The sequence below is a fragment of the Oryzias latipes genome, chromosome 2 (genome assembly GCF_053564925.1).
Source record: "Oryzias latipes strain Hd-rR chromosome 2, Olatipes_Hd-rR_3.1".
Lineage (NCBI taxonomy): Eukaryota > Metazoa > Chordata > Actinopteri > Beloniformes > Adrianichthyidae > Oryzias > Oryzias latipes.
Genome location: NC_136238.1, coordinates 5,796,597 through 5,813,579, shown reverse-complemented (window position 1 = coordinate 5,813,579; position 16,983 = coordinate 5,796,597). Strand labels below are relative to the sequence as shown.

The 16,983-nt window shown below is 40.6% G+C and overlaps 1 protein-coding gene and 1 long non-coding RNA gene across 6 annotated transcripts in view; one reads left to right on the top strand and one right to left on the bottom strand.

Moving 5' to 3' along the window:
• The window catches only part of LOC101159248 (uncharacterized), an 85,691-nt gene extending 69,372 nt beyond the window's left edge, over nt 1–16,319 (bottom strand). For 3 of the 5 annotated variants that reach the window (XM_078931177.1, XM_078931172.1, XM_078931155.1), the window contains exons 1-2: nt 15,994–16,297; nt 15,563–15,632 (exon numbers count right to left, since the gene is read on the bottom strand). Coding sequence is in view for 1 of the 5 variants with exons in the window: in XM_078931155.1 (XP_078787281.1) it covers nt 15,563–15,571 (9 nt within the window). In the remaining 4 variants the exon portion in view is untranslated. Of the gene's footprint in view, nt 1–15,534; nt 15,633–15,993 lie in introns of all 5 variants that reach the window. The other 2 variants (XM_078931164.1, XM_078931184.1) reach the window with 2 other exon arrangements.
• A 21-nt stretch (nt 16,320–16,340) lies between these two features.
• LOC144983801 (uncharacterized) lies at nt 16,341–16,893 on the top strand. Its single transcript, XR_013647615.1, has 2 exons — nt 16,341–16,442; nt 16,542–16,893. It is a non-coding gene; the product is annotated as an uncharacterized LOC144983801 (long non-coding RNA).
• Nucleotides 16,894–16,983: the final 90 nt, after the last annotated feature.

Below are 16,983 nucleotides of genomic sequence, written 5' to 3'. Positions count from 1 at the left end.
TTTTCTTCTTGCATGACTCTTTAAAGTTATAAAACTGTTGTTGTGTATTTTACAAGCGCTGGCAGCGACGCGCCAACATGTACGACCAGCGACTGTTGATGACGTCATCAAGCGCTAGTCACGTCTACTTGGGAGGGATAAATGTAGAGGTAGCGAGAAGCCAGAGGGGCAAGGAAGCGATTCCTATTCAAGCTTGGTTTTAACCCATTAATATCAGAGCTGTGGATTCAGTGTCGACATCCTTTGAACTATCGTAACCGATTATGCAGATACGGTTATTCCAATCGATTCTGAAGCGGAGAAAAGCAGCTTTACGACACTTTACAGTAGCACAGCTTTTACGCAATTGACGTAATTCCAACAGACCCACAGAAAAGTGGAGAAGCAGCTTCGTGCCGACACCCTTTGCATTTCAGGACAAAGCTGCTCAACTATGGGTCAGAATCCGTTGGAATTTAGGGATATTGTGTAAGCATTGGAGAAGTTCCAGTAGTTCAAAGAGTGTGTGCTATCAGGTTTTCTTTTAGTAAACACAAAACTATGATAGAAAATAAAAGTTAAAACTTCTGTTTATTGATGGGAGATTTTTAAAATGCAAAATAAACATAACCGATGCTTCGTCTAAGAAGTAAAAAAAATATCTCAAAGGTTATTAAAAGGTCACCATCAAGGCTGCTTGTGTTGTTTCGATTTTATTCTTCTTCCTCGACTCCTCATTTAACCAAATGCAGGCGGTGGAGCAGAAAGTCCAAACCAACCATAAGGAGGGAGAAGAGAAAAAAGCAGGTTTGGGCGGAGATGAGGAGGTTGGGAGCTGTGGAGAAGGGAGCTCGCACCGGGGAGCTCAGTCTTCCAAAAATGCTTGTTGACCTCCATCTTAGCGGGTGTGAGTGAGTAACGAGGCCTCCAGAGAGGAGAGCCTGAACACGGCATCTGTTTCCTGTTCCTTCACAGGAGGAAGGATTTGCACGGTTTTTATGAAGAGCGCTGAAATAGCTGCACCCGCTGACCTGCTAGCATTTACAAATGCAGAAATTATCATAAACAATCCCGGTTTCTCTCACAATTGTGTTTTTGCTATGCAAGAATACAAAATGTACCTTTTCAAAAAAAACTAAAATATACTCAAAGTACAGGGGAGTCTAAGAGGAATGAAAAGTAGAGAAGCAGAAGGAAAAACTAAGCAGACAAAAACAACCCCATACCATGAAACTCACCCAGCCATGCTTCAGCTTCAAACTGAACCTATGAAAGTGTGAACTTTCCTTCAATCAAGAGATCCCTGGAAAAGTGCAGCGTGTGTAAAGTGTAGCTTAAGTTCGTAAATTCAAACGCCGTCCGATGTGCAAAAAGGTTCTGCATCCAAAATAATCTACATCGATGACAGAAAAACTAACATTTCATTGAAATTTAAAAAAATAAACAAATCAGCTCAAATCCACATCACGGAAGAACTTTTGATGTGATCTTTATTAGAGCTTTTGGAGTAATTTCAAAAGTAACCTTTTGGGTTTTGTTTTTTTTAGAGCTGGGTGTTACTTTCAGTCTTTTTGTCCATCTCTAGTTGCCGTAGATCCAGAACACAGGCTGGGTTGAATCCATCCTGTAGACTTTTCTTCTTTTAAACATAGTTTGGCATGAAACTGGACTGGATTACAAAGCGACACAGCTGTAAAAGGATCCGTTAATCAAAAAAGCAGGAACTGCGTTCACTCAGAACTGAAAGGGCTTTTTGCCTGTTAATTTAATTTCAGACAGCGTCAGCAGCTGCATTCATTGTGTGATCCGGGTTAATGATCTGACGATGTAAAGCGGCGAAGGTAACTCATTTGTTTAGCGTGATTACAATAATTATCAGAGGATTCATGTTTCTCGTGTGCAGCTTCACAGTAATTCTGCTTTGGGGAAGAAGATGTGGGTCATAAACACATGTGACATTATGCCATCGACACCGATGCTTAGATTAAAGCCAAATGAACAAATCAGAGGCTGCTTTTCAGGCATTTACTTAACCTCATTTACAGAAATTACACATTAGCTTCACTTTTACTTAAATGATTTGTGAAACCGATCTTTTCATCCTCAGATATCTGGAAAAGTTCATTTAAGCTTTCATCAGCAAACAAACAAAAAAATACTAACATTAAATGCAATGATTGGTTTGTTTGTCCAGATAAAAGAACAGCTTTCTCAATAATTTAAGAGAAAACTGAAGGGCTGAACGGTCAAATCTGATGCGGTACGCAGGTCAGAGCTCGCTCTGTGACAAAACGTTCATGCATATTTTTTCTACGGGTGTGCTGTGGACGACAGGTCATAGTGAACGCTTGAACCACACGTAAGGGAAGTAATAGAGGGGCGCAGGCGCGGCGTATGGATGTTTTTTTTAATATCCTTTAAAACCAAGTCCTGCAGACTCTTTACAGAACCCGTTGGTGCTGTTCACGTGAAAGTGGACGGGTCAATGTTCTGTACTGACTAAGACTTTATATCAGGAGCTTTCTAATAAAGGAGCAACTTCAGATTTACAGGAGTCATTCAAAATAAAGTTGATAACACATTTCTCTCAAAGTCATTGTTCAGACTGATTCTAACCTCTAACCTAATCCCTCAGATACATCAGAGTCATAATTATTCCCACTTCCCGCTCATATTTCTGGATAACATATTTTCAAACTATTCCTATATTTTGCTGCACGCTTTTTTCCAGCCCTCAATCGGTGGAACCACGGGTGGATGTCCCGGTTCGGCGGCGCCCTGGCACACGTTACAAGCGCATAGGTGGCATTTTGTGGGTCTTTAAGGCAGAATAATATGTGTTTCTATGTATTGTGATGTTATTGTGTTTGTAAAATAAAAAAATACACAATTTCTTTGACATTACATCTTCTATTGAGTCGGTTCTCCTAAAGTTCCGCTTTCTATTCCAATGCGGTTCTATCTTTACAGAAAGTATTTGGTTCTTGTTTTCTTAGTTCTATCATAAAAAATTGATTCAGTTATTTTCTTCAAAAACAGGTAAAAATATCCAAACAGCTGCTGTGGAAAAAAGGATAAAGATTAAAAGAGTATTTCCTGATTTCTTCCACATTTTTTTGGTGCATCCTATTTAAAAAAAAAAAAAAAAGTTCAAAGGATATGAAACCTTCCATGATAATGTGATAGAAGTGGCATGTTATGCAGCTTACAGTGACGCAGAAATACTAGAATCTATTTCTTATTTACTGGCTGAAAAAGTGCTCTGGAATTTGATTATTTTAACAGCGTTCCAAGGCTGTTTTGGAAAATCTCATTAATGCAAAACTGCAATCTCCCGCCGCGCAGCATTAGGAGGAAATATTTGAACACGAGGCTGATAAACACATAATATGAATATCGGGGGCTTTTAAAACTCCAAGCGACCCAAGGCGGCTGATGCGAAAACCGATGCTAACCTAATTTTGTAAACGGCTACCTGAGAAACGCTTTAATTTGGAATATCAGAGGGGAAGGGAGCCCAACACTCCAAAGACGCACAGATTGCATCGGACGTTCAGTCCACAGTGAAGCTCTGACATTGCCATATAAAATCTATTTGATTTGACAAGTCCCCCCCCCACCCCCCAGCCATTTGTAACAACAGCGGTGGGAAGTTCAAACAGCAACGTGAGATTGGAGCCGCGGGGCACAAACTCCATCTCCACAGGAGCAAATTGGGAACTAAATGAAAGAAAAATAAATTATGCTGAAACCTCTTCTCAACAATTAGTGCCGGTGAGGGGCGTTTCTGCTGCGACTGATTGTTTGGGAAATGCAACCCGGGCGCCTGTGCTTGTTTGTTTCCCGGCTCTGTGGTCTCCGTCTCGTAAGGAGTGATGTCTGGGTCTGCAGGGTTTATACGGACAAACTACCGGTGATGCATCCACACATCCAGGGACTTAACCCCCTTTTTTTCTGCAATGTTTGACTCTGCAGCTGCAATATTTCAGTTTACTCAGGTTGGAAAAGAAAATCTTTAACTAACAATTGCTTAAAGAAAAGACTAACTGAGAAATAATTGGTTCTGTAATTTCAGAGTTATTTAATAAACACACTAAGTTTGCTTTTTATTTTCTGTATTTTCTTCATCTATAACATTTTACCAGGAACAACAGTCTCCAGCTAAAGCCCATAGGGAGCAGCAGTGAGTCATATCTTCATGGTAACGCTGCTGCTTCCGGATTGAAACTTGTTTGAAAACAAAAGTCATATAACTACAGAAGAGGATTAGTGTATTGTTGGAAAAAAGGGCATAGAAAAATTCTGACTTGTGAGAAATAACTCAGATTTCTGAGATTAAAGTCAGGATTCTTAGAATTCTGGTTCTCTGTTCCGCAAAGAAGAAACTTGCTCGACTTGACCATCATGCCAGCCAACTTGATGTTCTTCTGAAGCTTTCCCAACAGCCCTACTGTGCAAGTCTTGGTCGTAAGTCAGTGTGGTGAGGTCGTGTGGCGAGTCCCTGACCAGTGGAAGCCTCAGCCCAGGTCTTCTTCGCTGTCCACCAACCACGCATAAAAAAGCCTGAAGGATGACGTCTACAACCAGAGTGAATGCCAGTGGAAAGACGGCCATGATTCCCACTTCCAGACGTTGCACATCTGGTTTTTAGACATCAAAACTACTCAGTTTTTCTCCCTTCCTCTGTCATTTATGTATTTCATGCTCTGCCACCAATAAAATAAACGTAAAAAAAATTAAGGAATGTCACTATGGTACAGACCATAAGTCAGTTGCCAATTTGTTGTTTGTCTACACTTACAACAATAAATAAATAGAAGTAAAAAAAACCTTAATTGATTTATGGAATCCTTTTACAGGTCCTCCTTAAATCAACAGTGATTTCTGTCTGTAGTTTAACGTAAAAAATGACGCATCAGATAAAAACCTTTAAACATGTCTTTGGCAGACGAGTATCTGTTGGACTTGTCATTTAATTCAGTTAAGAATGAGGTTTTTTGAAATTATGTATTTAATTTAGTTAATTAAAAGATTTTTTTTTAATTGAAAGGCAGTTAAAGGAGTGAATATGACCAAGGATCTAACTGGAATAATGTGAAAACACATAAAAGGTAGTGTTTCACTTTCCTGGTGTTTTTTTAAACCTACACTGACATGCTGGTCAATGATAAACAGATAGAATGTAACTTTGCAAAGAAAAAACCTGGAATAAAGCACGTCCTCTTAATATTGTTTCCATTCAAAGATGCTCTTCTTCTTCTTCTTCTTCTTATTCCTTTTGCGTCTCTGACCTTCACTGTCATGAACTGCTCTGTTCCTGACTAACACAATAAGACTGTGATCGCCCATTTCAGCACTGAAGCGTCTTCAGTTCAGCTCGCCTATTAGTGTCAAAGCCATGGCTGATCTGCCCCCAGGCCCCTGCAGACCTGTTTGGCGACCCCTTACATCCAATCACAGCTGGTTAGGCAGCGGCGAGCATCTGGCTGTGTCACATTAGCAGGAAACAAGTGTGACCCAAAGGTGGCGTGGCTGCCTGCTGTCCTACCAAGAGAGCTGAGGAGAAGTGAAGGGGAGAGGGCTGATTTCACGGCAGGGACGCTGCTGGACAGCGAGGACAGGCAGGTGAACCTCCTGGGCGCTGGACGGCGGCCAGCTGAAGCAGATGTTTCAGATCAGCAGTTAAGGTGTTAACGTTGTCAAACCACAGAGAAGGAGTTTGCTTTATGGCTGTTGGAGCACGAGGTTCAGCTGTTTCAAGAAACTGAGATCTGATGAAGATGTTTGAATCCCAGGAATAAGTAGAAATAACCTCTGAGCTGCTCTGATCTACGTACAAAGGACAAGAGCCAGAAACAGCCGGACCTAAACCTGCTGAAAGCTGTGGAGATGACTGTGGACTTCAGAAGGAGCCTCCCTTCATGTCCTTCACTTCCAGAAGTGTCCCTTCAATGGACGTTCAAGAAGTTCAACCTGCCTCAGGAGCTGCTGATGACCCTCTACTCTGCAATAATGCGGTCGGTTCCAACCACGTCCATCACGGTCTGGTTTGGATCAGCAACCAGACACGACAGGGCCCGACCGCACAGAACCATCCGGCCTGCAGAGAGGACTCTTGATCCCAACCTTCCCTCCATCCAGGACCTGGACCGGTACCGGTACAGGGTTAAACACAACCTGTTTAGACTCCTCCCCCCTAGACGCCACAAAGGCAGCTTCCTGTCTCTCTGATGAACTCTCAACATTCACAGTATTCTAACTTTTTGTTCATCAAAAGTCTCTGTTGTATAAAACAATGATAATATTCTCAGCTATAATTTGGCTTATGAAAAACAGCAATGAAGTATTATGGTCTGGGCTTTCACTGCTGCCTCATGGACCTCTTCAACAGCTAAACTCTCATACATTCAGGTTTCTCCCTCAGAGAAAAATCACAGAGTTCAAAACAGTTTTGATATTAAGCTAAACTTTGAGTCAATTAAACATCTTGTTACAGTTTAGGCTTTTCAGTAGAAAATGAAACGGTCTTTAAAAGATTTTACCTTCCTAAGCTCTGTCTATCTGAACAGTAAACGCCTTTAAGTTTCAAAAACACATCTGACTTCAACCATATGGAGTTGGACGTCTTAAGTGGTTCTTTCAATTAAAGTCAAGCTCCCACAGGAAACAGAACAAAAGGGAAAAGAGTGAGACTTCATCACAACAACAGAGACGCCCGACAAATCCTTCAGTGCAGAAAAGCTCAGATTAAATCAGAGAGCTTCAGGTGGGATTTCACACTGAGAGGAGAAATAAAAGCATAACTCTGAATGTAAATGATTACATTAAGAGTCAAAATTAAATAAAACATAGTTATTATGAATCTTTGCTCAAACAAAACATTCATCTTCTTTTCCTCCAGCTCCAGCCAGCTGTTATTCAGAGAACATGTTTCCTGAAACGTCAAACTGCGCCTTTCTCCATCCCCACAAAAGGGCGAGCCTTTTATCTATGTATCACGCAGGATTTATGTAGCGACGGCTGCAAGCGGACCAGCTGTACTTACGAGTAAAGACGGGCTTTACCTGCACGAATCAAGCTTATATTAACATTTCAAAAGGGGCAGCAGCTCTGACAAAGCACCAGGATGGAGGGAGTGACCAAGAAACAGCAAGAATTCTTGTTGGATAACAGAAAAGAAGAGTCATGAATTATAAAGCTTGACGGGACGGCGAGGCAGTAAAGGAAAGGATGGACTTCTGATGAAAGCGAAGCCATAAAACCGCTGCAGCGAGAACACAACGTGCCAACATGTCTGAGGATGCTTTTTCCCAGGTGAACCTCAGAGTGGAGAGCACCCATCAGCCATTTTTACTTTACTTCAAGTCATTTATTTTCAGTCTGACATAAGGCGTAGTCTTACGTGGATTGTAAATGAGATATACAGTCAATGCTTCCATGTAGCGATGATGTGAAAACCTTGGCGATCGCTTCGTCCACACGTGACGGGAGCGTCTAGTTTATGAAGACATTTTTGGGGCTAGCGTTGAGGATCAAATTTGAATGCAGTATTACGCCGAGACTTGGCGTTTTTGTTCAGAAGCTTGGCAGAGTTATACTTCGGAACGGCTCGTTTATGTTTATTTCTTCTTAATTATACATTTTCTTTGCTCTTGCGACTTATTCTATGGAAAATACTAGAGGAACACGTTGGGCATTTTGGCAAAGTTAAAGGGACTGACTTGGTTGTGTCTGTACGACTGATCTGCCCTCCAATGACCTGTATCAGCAATTACTCGTAACCAGCACCCGTCACCTCCTCTTCAGAGGACGGGAACGTCTTCTTTAAGGTACCGGGCGAAGCAGCAGACCAGTGTGTGCGCTTCTGCTTCAATGGGTTCTAAACTACAGCTAAGCTCCTTTACAGCTTTATCCAGCAGTCCATTGCATTTCCCATCACATCTCAAGGTGACAGCGCGATACTCCATAATACACTTTGGTGTTTCTTTCAGACTGGAGGGGGGGCAAAGATGCAGCATCTGTGTTTGCTTTGTCCTCTGCTAATACTCAGTAGTGCTTTATTTGACACAACCAGCTATCACAGCCTCTCTAATCAGATCTGCTGAGCGTGGCAGAACGCTGGGCTCCTATCTCCACCGCCACGACTCCATGAAAGGGGTAAGCCATCAGAACCCTATTTGGATAGGCAGCTGGAATAACAGTGATCAGTCCTGACAGCGCTGTGTGAGTGCAGACCGCACTCCCATTTGGCACAGCACTCCAAAGTCATTTCATCCATCTTGCCACCTGCGCAGGTTGGCCGTGCGGGTGCACAAAAAGCCGACGGCGTGCCGCAGAAGCAGAGCCGATATGGTAATGACACACAGTAAGTGTTGCTTTATTGGCAAGGCGGCGCCGGAGAATTTCGGGACGCTAAACTGCCGTGTTGATGGGATAATGTGACTGAAAAAAGACAGCAATAACAGGTCTGATAACAGGTTAAGTATCACCTGGAAAATGACAAAAAGCCGTTCTGCTTTTTGAGAAAGTCACCGTGCTGCCAGAAATGATTTATAAATACCAGAGACTCACAGAGTTTGCAGAACCATTTATCAACTAGCAGCAGGTTTTCGTCTGTTAATGTTTTTGTTCATTCCTCTTGTTTTTCTCTGCATCTTGTCAGACTTGTTTTTCCTGCCAGCTAGGGTTTCACGATATGAGGAAAACTTGCGATATGCAATATGATCAATATTGCGATGACGATATAACTTGCAGTATATGAACAAATAACAAAACAACCGAAAACACAATTTATATTTCACTGCAACAGTTTAAAAATTATACTCCAAATGACCCTCGTCAGAACCCTGAGCGTCTACAGGTGGGGGTACCACAGGGCTGGATACTGGGGTTCCTTTTGTTTCCTTTGTATAAAAACTTTTCAGCTTTCCTCTACAACACATGAATGAAGGAAGAACTGGAACTACACTCATGCAATGCACTCCGACGTCTAGCAAAGTCAGGTCTTCTAAATCCAATGAACACTACTAAACATCACGGCCGTGTCACACGACCACTATGTACATTTTGCGCATATTGCACAGAGGAAAACTGGTTATATGTGAATATTCGTGGAAAATGAGAAAAGCTGTAGTCTTTACGTGAAAATTTCACAGATGTGTCACAAAGGAATCATGTTAAAACCACAGAAGAAGTACGAATAAACCACACAAAGAACACGTAAGTCAACGTACAACATAAACTGTGCGTGATTATTTTGCTGTTCATATGTAATTCATTAGTGATTCGTGCGTCAAATAAGTCATTTGAAGGTGACGTGCGCCAAATACGCGATAGAAAGTGGAAAGCCACAAATATGCGTATGCACCTCGCAAAAGTCACGCACAATTGCGTACGATTTACGTTACAATTGCGTACAAACTACGTAAAATATGTGTATAAGACGTCATTCTCAACCGACCAAGTATTTTAAACAACTCAAAACTGAATTCAAGTAAAGCTAAAACCCTCGACGGACATCTGCGCACGTTGACGAATGACGAACGCCAGAAATACGTATGAAATGCATCTATCACGCATCACTACAGACCGAAAATGTCATACGTGGAAAATGCGCAAAATGTACTTAGTGGTTGCCGGACACGGCCTTTAACGATTGCTCCTTGTTGTGTCTGTATTATCTACCGTTTGAAATGTTTTTCTGTGAGGTTATTATCTGAAATTCTAAGAAAAGCTTGGTTCACAAAAAGGTTTTTTGTACTATCCCAATGTTTACATATAGATTACATATGTTTGAACAGATCATGAAGGGCCACTTTCCCTTCAGGTGTCCTTGCACTGCTTTCTGCTCATTACCTGGATGGCCTGTTTTCACAGAGAACTGCAGGACTCAATAGTAACAGGCAGATTCTTGAGATCTTATGCTGTTATTTCTAAACATCTGAGTCATTCTCCAGCCAGAATAAATGTGATGCGTTTAGAGACAACAGTTCCTGTTTACATTTTAGAGACATCGTTGAAAGTTCTGCCCTGAATTGAAATATTTTACACTCAAATGCAGATTTATTCAGCTGCAAGTCAAAACTGTGTTCAGATGCTTCTTCCTGCACGTTTGCTGGGCGCTCTGCTTGCTTAAGGACCCAGGATTCCTGTCAGAATTCCCCTAAACTGGGGTAGAAATGTTGCTAAATGAAGTGTCGACCTGTTTCACCTTCTAGGAGCTTCTGGCACAGAAGGAGCTTGATGCCGCTCCGACAGGGAAGCAGTCAAGTCCAATAATACTCCCATTTGGTAACAACGTTTTACAAAGGCATTCTAACTTGTTGGCAGAAAAGTACCTTAAAAAAAACCTTTAGAGCACATGTGTCAAACTCAAGGCCTGGGGGCCAAATGTGGCCCTCCATGTCATTTTATGTGGCCCTCGAGAGCATAAAAGTTTTTAATTTCTTAAGATAAAAAATAAAATTGGTTTGTATTTGTTCATATCTAGGGGGAATTGGACTTTTTGGGCAACTATACATTAGGATTTAAACACTGTCCATATAACCTAACCTGACAGAATCAAATGTCAAAGGATTTATGCTAAAGTAACAAGCAAACATATGTTTTCAATGCAACTGGAATTGTCACTTTAAAAAGTTATAATAAATAAATAATGAGTTATTTCACATTAAGTGACATTTATTTTTCATTACATTTACTTACATGTATAAGTTATATCAGGCCCTTTGAGGACAGCCGCTATGCTGATGTGGCCCTCAGTCAAAGTGAGTTTGACCCCCCTGCTTTAGAATAATTCTTTAGAATCTTAACAGTATATTTGTTCCCAAAACTAAAAGATTTAATTAAACTAAATGCTTGTGAAGTGGGACTGTTCTTGTGAAATGTACCATTTCAACCTAAAAGTCCCAGAATGGTCCAAAGTTTTTAACTTATGCCTAAATAAAAACAATAGAAAAATAAATGTAAAAGCTAAACAGTAGCAGAACGAAGGCTTTAGCTTTCATATTTAAGAAAAACTCACTTTTAAGTGAGGTAAATCAGAAAATCTGCAGATAATAAACGTAACAAATTGAAACAAAAAAGATCCTGGATGGTGATTTTTAACACGAATGTACATCATCCAGAGCTGAACCGCTTAACTGAATATTAAATATGTTTAACCTTCTGCTGCTCCCATTAATGTTCAGCCGTGGAATTTAGTTCAGACCCGTTTAACACGGGAAGATAATAAACCCTCACACCTGCAGTCAGGAGCATTTCTACGCTCTTATCTCCCATCTGCTGCTTGATAACGTCTGTGTGGCTATTTATGGTGTTTTAAACACACCATAGTCTTTTAATAGGCTGAGTTCTCTTATAGCTTACATCCAAACATAGAAAGGGTCGCTCTGCTGCGCACATGTTAGAGTCAGAACTAATCCCAATAAAAACGCAGATTTCAAAAATTACCTTAAATATTACACAAAACACAAAGGTAACCTGCGCTGTCGAGAGGCAACACTACACACATTTCTCAACTTCTCTGTCATTTCCTGCTCCTGTTTATTCTGAACACAGTTTGAAGATGATGGATTTAAACTGCAGAACAGTTCTGGATAGACTACAGCTGGAACCTGGAGACCTCTGGCCCCTGAAGTTTACCTTTATCGCTCCTGTCTTTGTCAAATGAAAGACATGTGGGGCTGGAATACGACGTTTAAGACCCACTCGGATGAAAATGGTGAGTTTGGTGTTTTTAACATGTGGCATTTTATAAAAGAAATTCAGATTATAACTGCAAGTCTGAGTATTTTTGTATCCAAGTCATTTTAGTCACCTAAAAACAGAAATGGGCGGGGCCAAAGTCTCCCTGCTCCGCTCCATTCTGATGCATACGTTGTAGAAAAATGGATTTCCTGGTCTGAGCTAGAATCTGGATTTGAACTGTACGACTGGATAGATATAATATTGCTTTTAGTTGCACCTCCAACGTTAGCTTGGAGGATGGGAGGGGCTGTAAATTAGTGGGAGATCCCATAAACAATGGTAAAAGGGGGGACAGGCTCACTCTGCCCCCACAGTTCTGCCCAAAGTGGGAACGCTTTGAAAAACAGTTAAGAAGATGAACGGAGCGGGATTTTGAGAGATGCAAATAACATTTGTAAATAAATCCAGGTCTTTTATTGTGAAATCTTCAAAGCTGCATGGATCTGAAAGTCGCAGCATAAAGCAGGTGAGGCAGACCTGATTCAGAGGCATAACTACATTTAATCCCAAATCCTCCTGCCGGCTGCTTACCATACAGACCCCCCCCCCCCACACACACACACACTTCTTCTAAATGTGCAGATTTATCTGCAACAAGCTGCACCCGTCCACACACGGCGCCGTTCGCTCTTCCTACAGTATCATCTGGTGTATTTTGCTGTGAGTCTGCGGCTCTGCGGCGAGCATCCGTCATTAATCATCCCTGAACTACTTCTCCACACGGGAGTAAGAGCTGCAGCAGGAACAGGTCAGTTCAGCTGGAAACATCAGTGAAAACATCAATGCTGCAAAAGGCCGATAAGCAGCTGATCCAGACGGCGGGGCAGCGACTCCATCACGGATCTGAATATAGATATTTCACGTTGGCTGGATGCTTCCTCTTTGATAGTCTTATGCATATTCATTAGCCGCGATACCAACCAGAAGGTTATTATCCATAAATGTCACTCCATAATTAATTAATCCTGTCTGCTGGTTCCTCTCCCTGCCTCATTAATGAGCCAAGTCGAGCTGATTGTATTCATATTCATGTGTCCAAACATACAGCTCTATTTCAGAGTCAAGACGCCAGGATATTTCGCTTCATTAGCAGCCGGCAACGCCGCAGGCGCGTTTGACAGGCGGGATCTGCATTCCCCGCTGCGCGTCGGCGCGGGAATCCCGCCCGCCGGCTTGGGGCTGTTACAGTAAGGGGCAAACAGGCGGCTCCGAGCTCGGAGAGGACACGTTTCCACCAGTTTTCCAAAGACGAAGGCCTTCCAAGGAGACAATCACGGCACGGATTCTGCGCTGTTTAGCAAATTGATTTTTAAAGCTACTCCAGAGGTGCTGACGTCTGTTACCTTTGCTTTGAATAGAAGCCCCGCTCTGAATTAGCACAACGCCAAGAGGAGTAACGCCGCCGCATTAGGCTAATAGAGAACGGCGGCTCCAGAAAGAGAACGGTTGACATTTAGCCCACCGCGCACTCTATTAAGGGCCGGGAATTTCCTCCTCCGGCTGCGCTCAGCTATGCGAGGTGCGTTCTGGAAATGGTGATATTTAAACAGGCTTTAAGGGAAACACCGTGATATGAGCACAAAACGCAGTCTTAGCAGAATATGTTAGCGCCGCACAAGATACCATCATAATTGGACAAGCCTCCAAACAATGTTGAAGTAGAAGTGCTCTTGACTAAAACATGAATCCCTTCTTGCCCTCCTGATCTGAGTAAATGTATTTTGCTGTGTGTCCTATAAATGTTAGACTTTGGTGACAGTTTGTCTGACATTTAACTGCAGCCGCTGCAGTTCATGCAGCTGCAGGCGCAGCTGGGGAACTAGTTTGACCGGTTTCTAGTCTGAACTGCGACACGGTGCGCCTCAGCAGATATGTTATTAATTGAAACATGTCGAAAGCTCATTTTTCAATGTAAGATAACGCAGACAAATACAAAAATATATAAACATCCAAAGAGGCCGGTTTAACGTCTTCTTTAGTTTAACTTTAAACATAACACTTAACCACAAAACTGACTTTCTGACAAACAGAGCGTCAAAAAAGCGGTCAAAGATCCGATGTTTAGTCAGAAGTGTGACATTAAATCCTTAACTTCACATTCCCTCTCTGGAAAAAGAGTTTTTTCTGACGCTGAACCTGCTGAGAAGCTAGCAACAATTAGCTTTGAAGCTAAGCTAATGTTGATCTCTGTGACTTTTAGTAAACGTTGTAAAATATCAGCTGACTGACTCAAAACTGGAATTAGGTTGTGTTTCCGATGGGCCAATGAGAACATTTAGAAATAAATATTTAATCAAAACAAGAAATCTTTCAGTTTCAATGAAAACTTGTTTTGTTTAAAGTGAATTGAGAAAAATTTACTTATTTAAAAATTGAGATGAAGCATGAATCTTCCTCATCCTCATTTTAAGCCATAGAAGTCTCTGAACGTACCGGTGCGTTTGCCAAAACCACATCAGCTCTCAGTATTAATACACTTCTCATTTCAAATATAAAAGTTTCAAAAAGGTTTTTAACTTATATATTTTTTTGTTTTAAATAACCACAACAGGAGTTTTGACACATAATTAACAAGGATCTTTAACTTAAGATGTTTGTAAATGTGCGACTGTCTACTTTTGACTTTACGGGCCGTAAAAGACGCCGCCGTTCTCGTTTGTGTTGTTATTATCAGCCAATAGGAAGCAGGGATTCAAATAAATACAAACACTTTCATCACCACCTTGTAAGCGAGCAAGAACGGCGAGCAATGTTTCAGTTTTTCTGTGTTTGCTCAGACCAGAGCCACTAGAATGTGGATAAGAAAAAATGACTTATGAATGACTTTTTTATATTTTGTTATGGATTTTTTTTGTGTCTTTTTTATGTATCTCTACACTTTTGAAGTTTGTTGTAAGACAAAGACATTTTGTGCAGTGAAAAATTTGAAATTCTTCTACTCTGAATTAGGTTTTTTGTATAGTTTTTGGTTCATTGTGTAACATAAGGAAAAAATATCTAAAAGTAAAAAATAAATCAAGGGTTGTCCTAAAAAAAGGATGTCAACCATTCCCACAAAAACTGCATTAAATTTAAATTATTGAAGCTAATTGTAAAATAGAAAAAAACGCTCAAGAACTACTGATTCAGGCTATGAGAGTTTTTAACTGTCTACAGTAACAACAAACAATTATTATTATTATTAAGTACAGTTGTTCACCAGACCAGCTGTCAGAATATTTAAATCAGATTCATTTCATTTGGTCAACAGAATTCCACTTGATGTTATTCACATTTTTCCTTTTGAAGTGCCGTATTTCTAGAGTATAAGTCGCACCAGTGGCCAAACTGCGACTTATACTCCAAAAACAATACAGTAAATAAAGTATTTTAAAGATTATATAAGAGTACATGTCTATTCACCTCGATTCAACTGAAAACTGATCAGAAATGTCCATATTTTGACACACAGCAACTTTTTCCCAGTAATTAAACTAGTTGCTTTTCCAGGTAACAAGTTACTTTTATCAAACAATAAATATGTTATTTTTTTTGGGCAAAATCCTAAACATTGTCATATACATTTTAGTAATACAGACATCATAATCACCTTCATTTCACGTTAGACCACCACCTATAGGTAGATTTTAGGATAAATAATAACATTTTTATAAAAAAAATAAAATAAATTAATATACAAAATAATATGCAAAACGATATTGTGTGGATCAATAAATTTTTTTTTTTTAAAAACATATATTGCACGACATCTTATTTTAACAAAATAAGTGTAAAATCAACTAAAAAAGGGGGGGGAAAAAAACCTGCCTGTTTTTTAAGGAGCCAACTCTTTTACCTGCTCCATCCAGGTGAGGACGTGAAGCTCCTTCAGACCTTTGCAGAAGTCCCTTCAGGCTGAAGTTCTCCTAAAAACAAATCCATGTGGAGAACATCGTGTCATTAGATTTTAAGTCAGATCACAGACTTCATTTATGTTGATCCTATTAGAGCAGAAAGCCATGCATGCTCAGGATTAGCGGTGATTATCCATCTTTAATTAGGCTTGGCATTTCATTTACTTTTAAACAGCTCCATGTAAGGTCTTTGGAAACATAGCTGACCTTCACATTTCTAAAGTCACCACTGAAAAGTGTGTTTTAAACGGTTAGAACATTCTGGAATGAATGTAGCAGCTAGTTTAGCCTTAGCTTCCCGCTAGCTTGTTGGCTAGCAAGCGAACATTAAAAATAAAAAGCTAAAATTGGACAAAATATGACAAAAACTCACCTGGGAAAAATCAGAACATGCGATTATCATCAAAATATCCTAAAACATAGAATTATCCTGCTCGTGTACATTTTTTCCGGTTCTTTATGAGTTTGTTGAAACTTGAAACTCTATGGAGCCGTCCATCGACGCTCGTGTCTGTCTGTGTGCACGCGCGCGCTAAACTCTCTTAACAGTTGGTCCAAAAATGAAACTTTACTTTAAGTTTAAATGAAGCACAAAACCAGATTTTTGAAAAGGGCTTTTCTACGACGGAGTATTAGGGCCACCAAAAAAAAAAAAAAAAGTAAAATTACGAGATTTTATCTCGTAAATTTAGGAGATAAAAACTCGTTAATTTAGGAGATAAAAACTCGTAATTTTAGGAGATTACAGTGGAAGTGAGCAAGCAGAGCAGCAGGTGAACGCCGTGCAGCCGCAGAGAAGACCGACTAAACTTTGTTGAACAGGTGAGCTGAATGTTAATTGATAACTTTCCAAATGTCTGGAGGCTCATTTGTTTGATTTACGATTCATTAAAGTTTTATTTATTGATGGTTGGTTTGCAGGATCTCTGCAGCCCGACGAAGCCGTCGTCGGTGTCCCTGCAGCTGTTCGCTTTAATCCTTTCTCCACCAAAGACAAGACTCTACGTCTGTGTGACGCTTCCGTCACACAAAAGGAGGAGCACTTTTTTTGGCATGTTCAACGTTCCAAAGCTAATAAAAAACACTATTTTCATTCCTCTTTATTGTTTTATGCTGAAACGGGACATTTCATCTGCAGGAGGGGGCGTTTGTAACACTGTTTACTTCCGCATTGGTGTTCGGATGACAGGTTCATGACGTAATGAGACAAATGAACTTCAGAAAATGTGAATGAAAAGGAGAATAAAGGCTGCAGCGATCATCTGCACCCAAACGTGTCTCTGAGCTCCTTATTTTACATATTAAACTCCGCTTTACTGACACTGAACCCCGGAAAGACTGCTACACGGAAAATAATCTGATT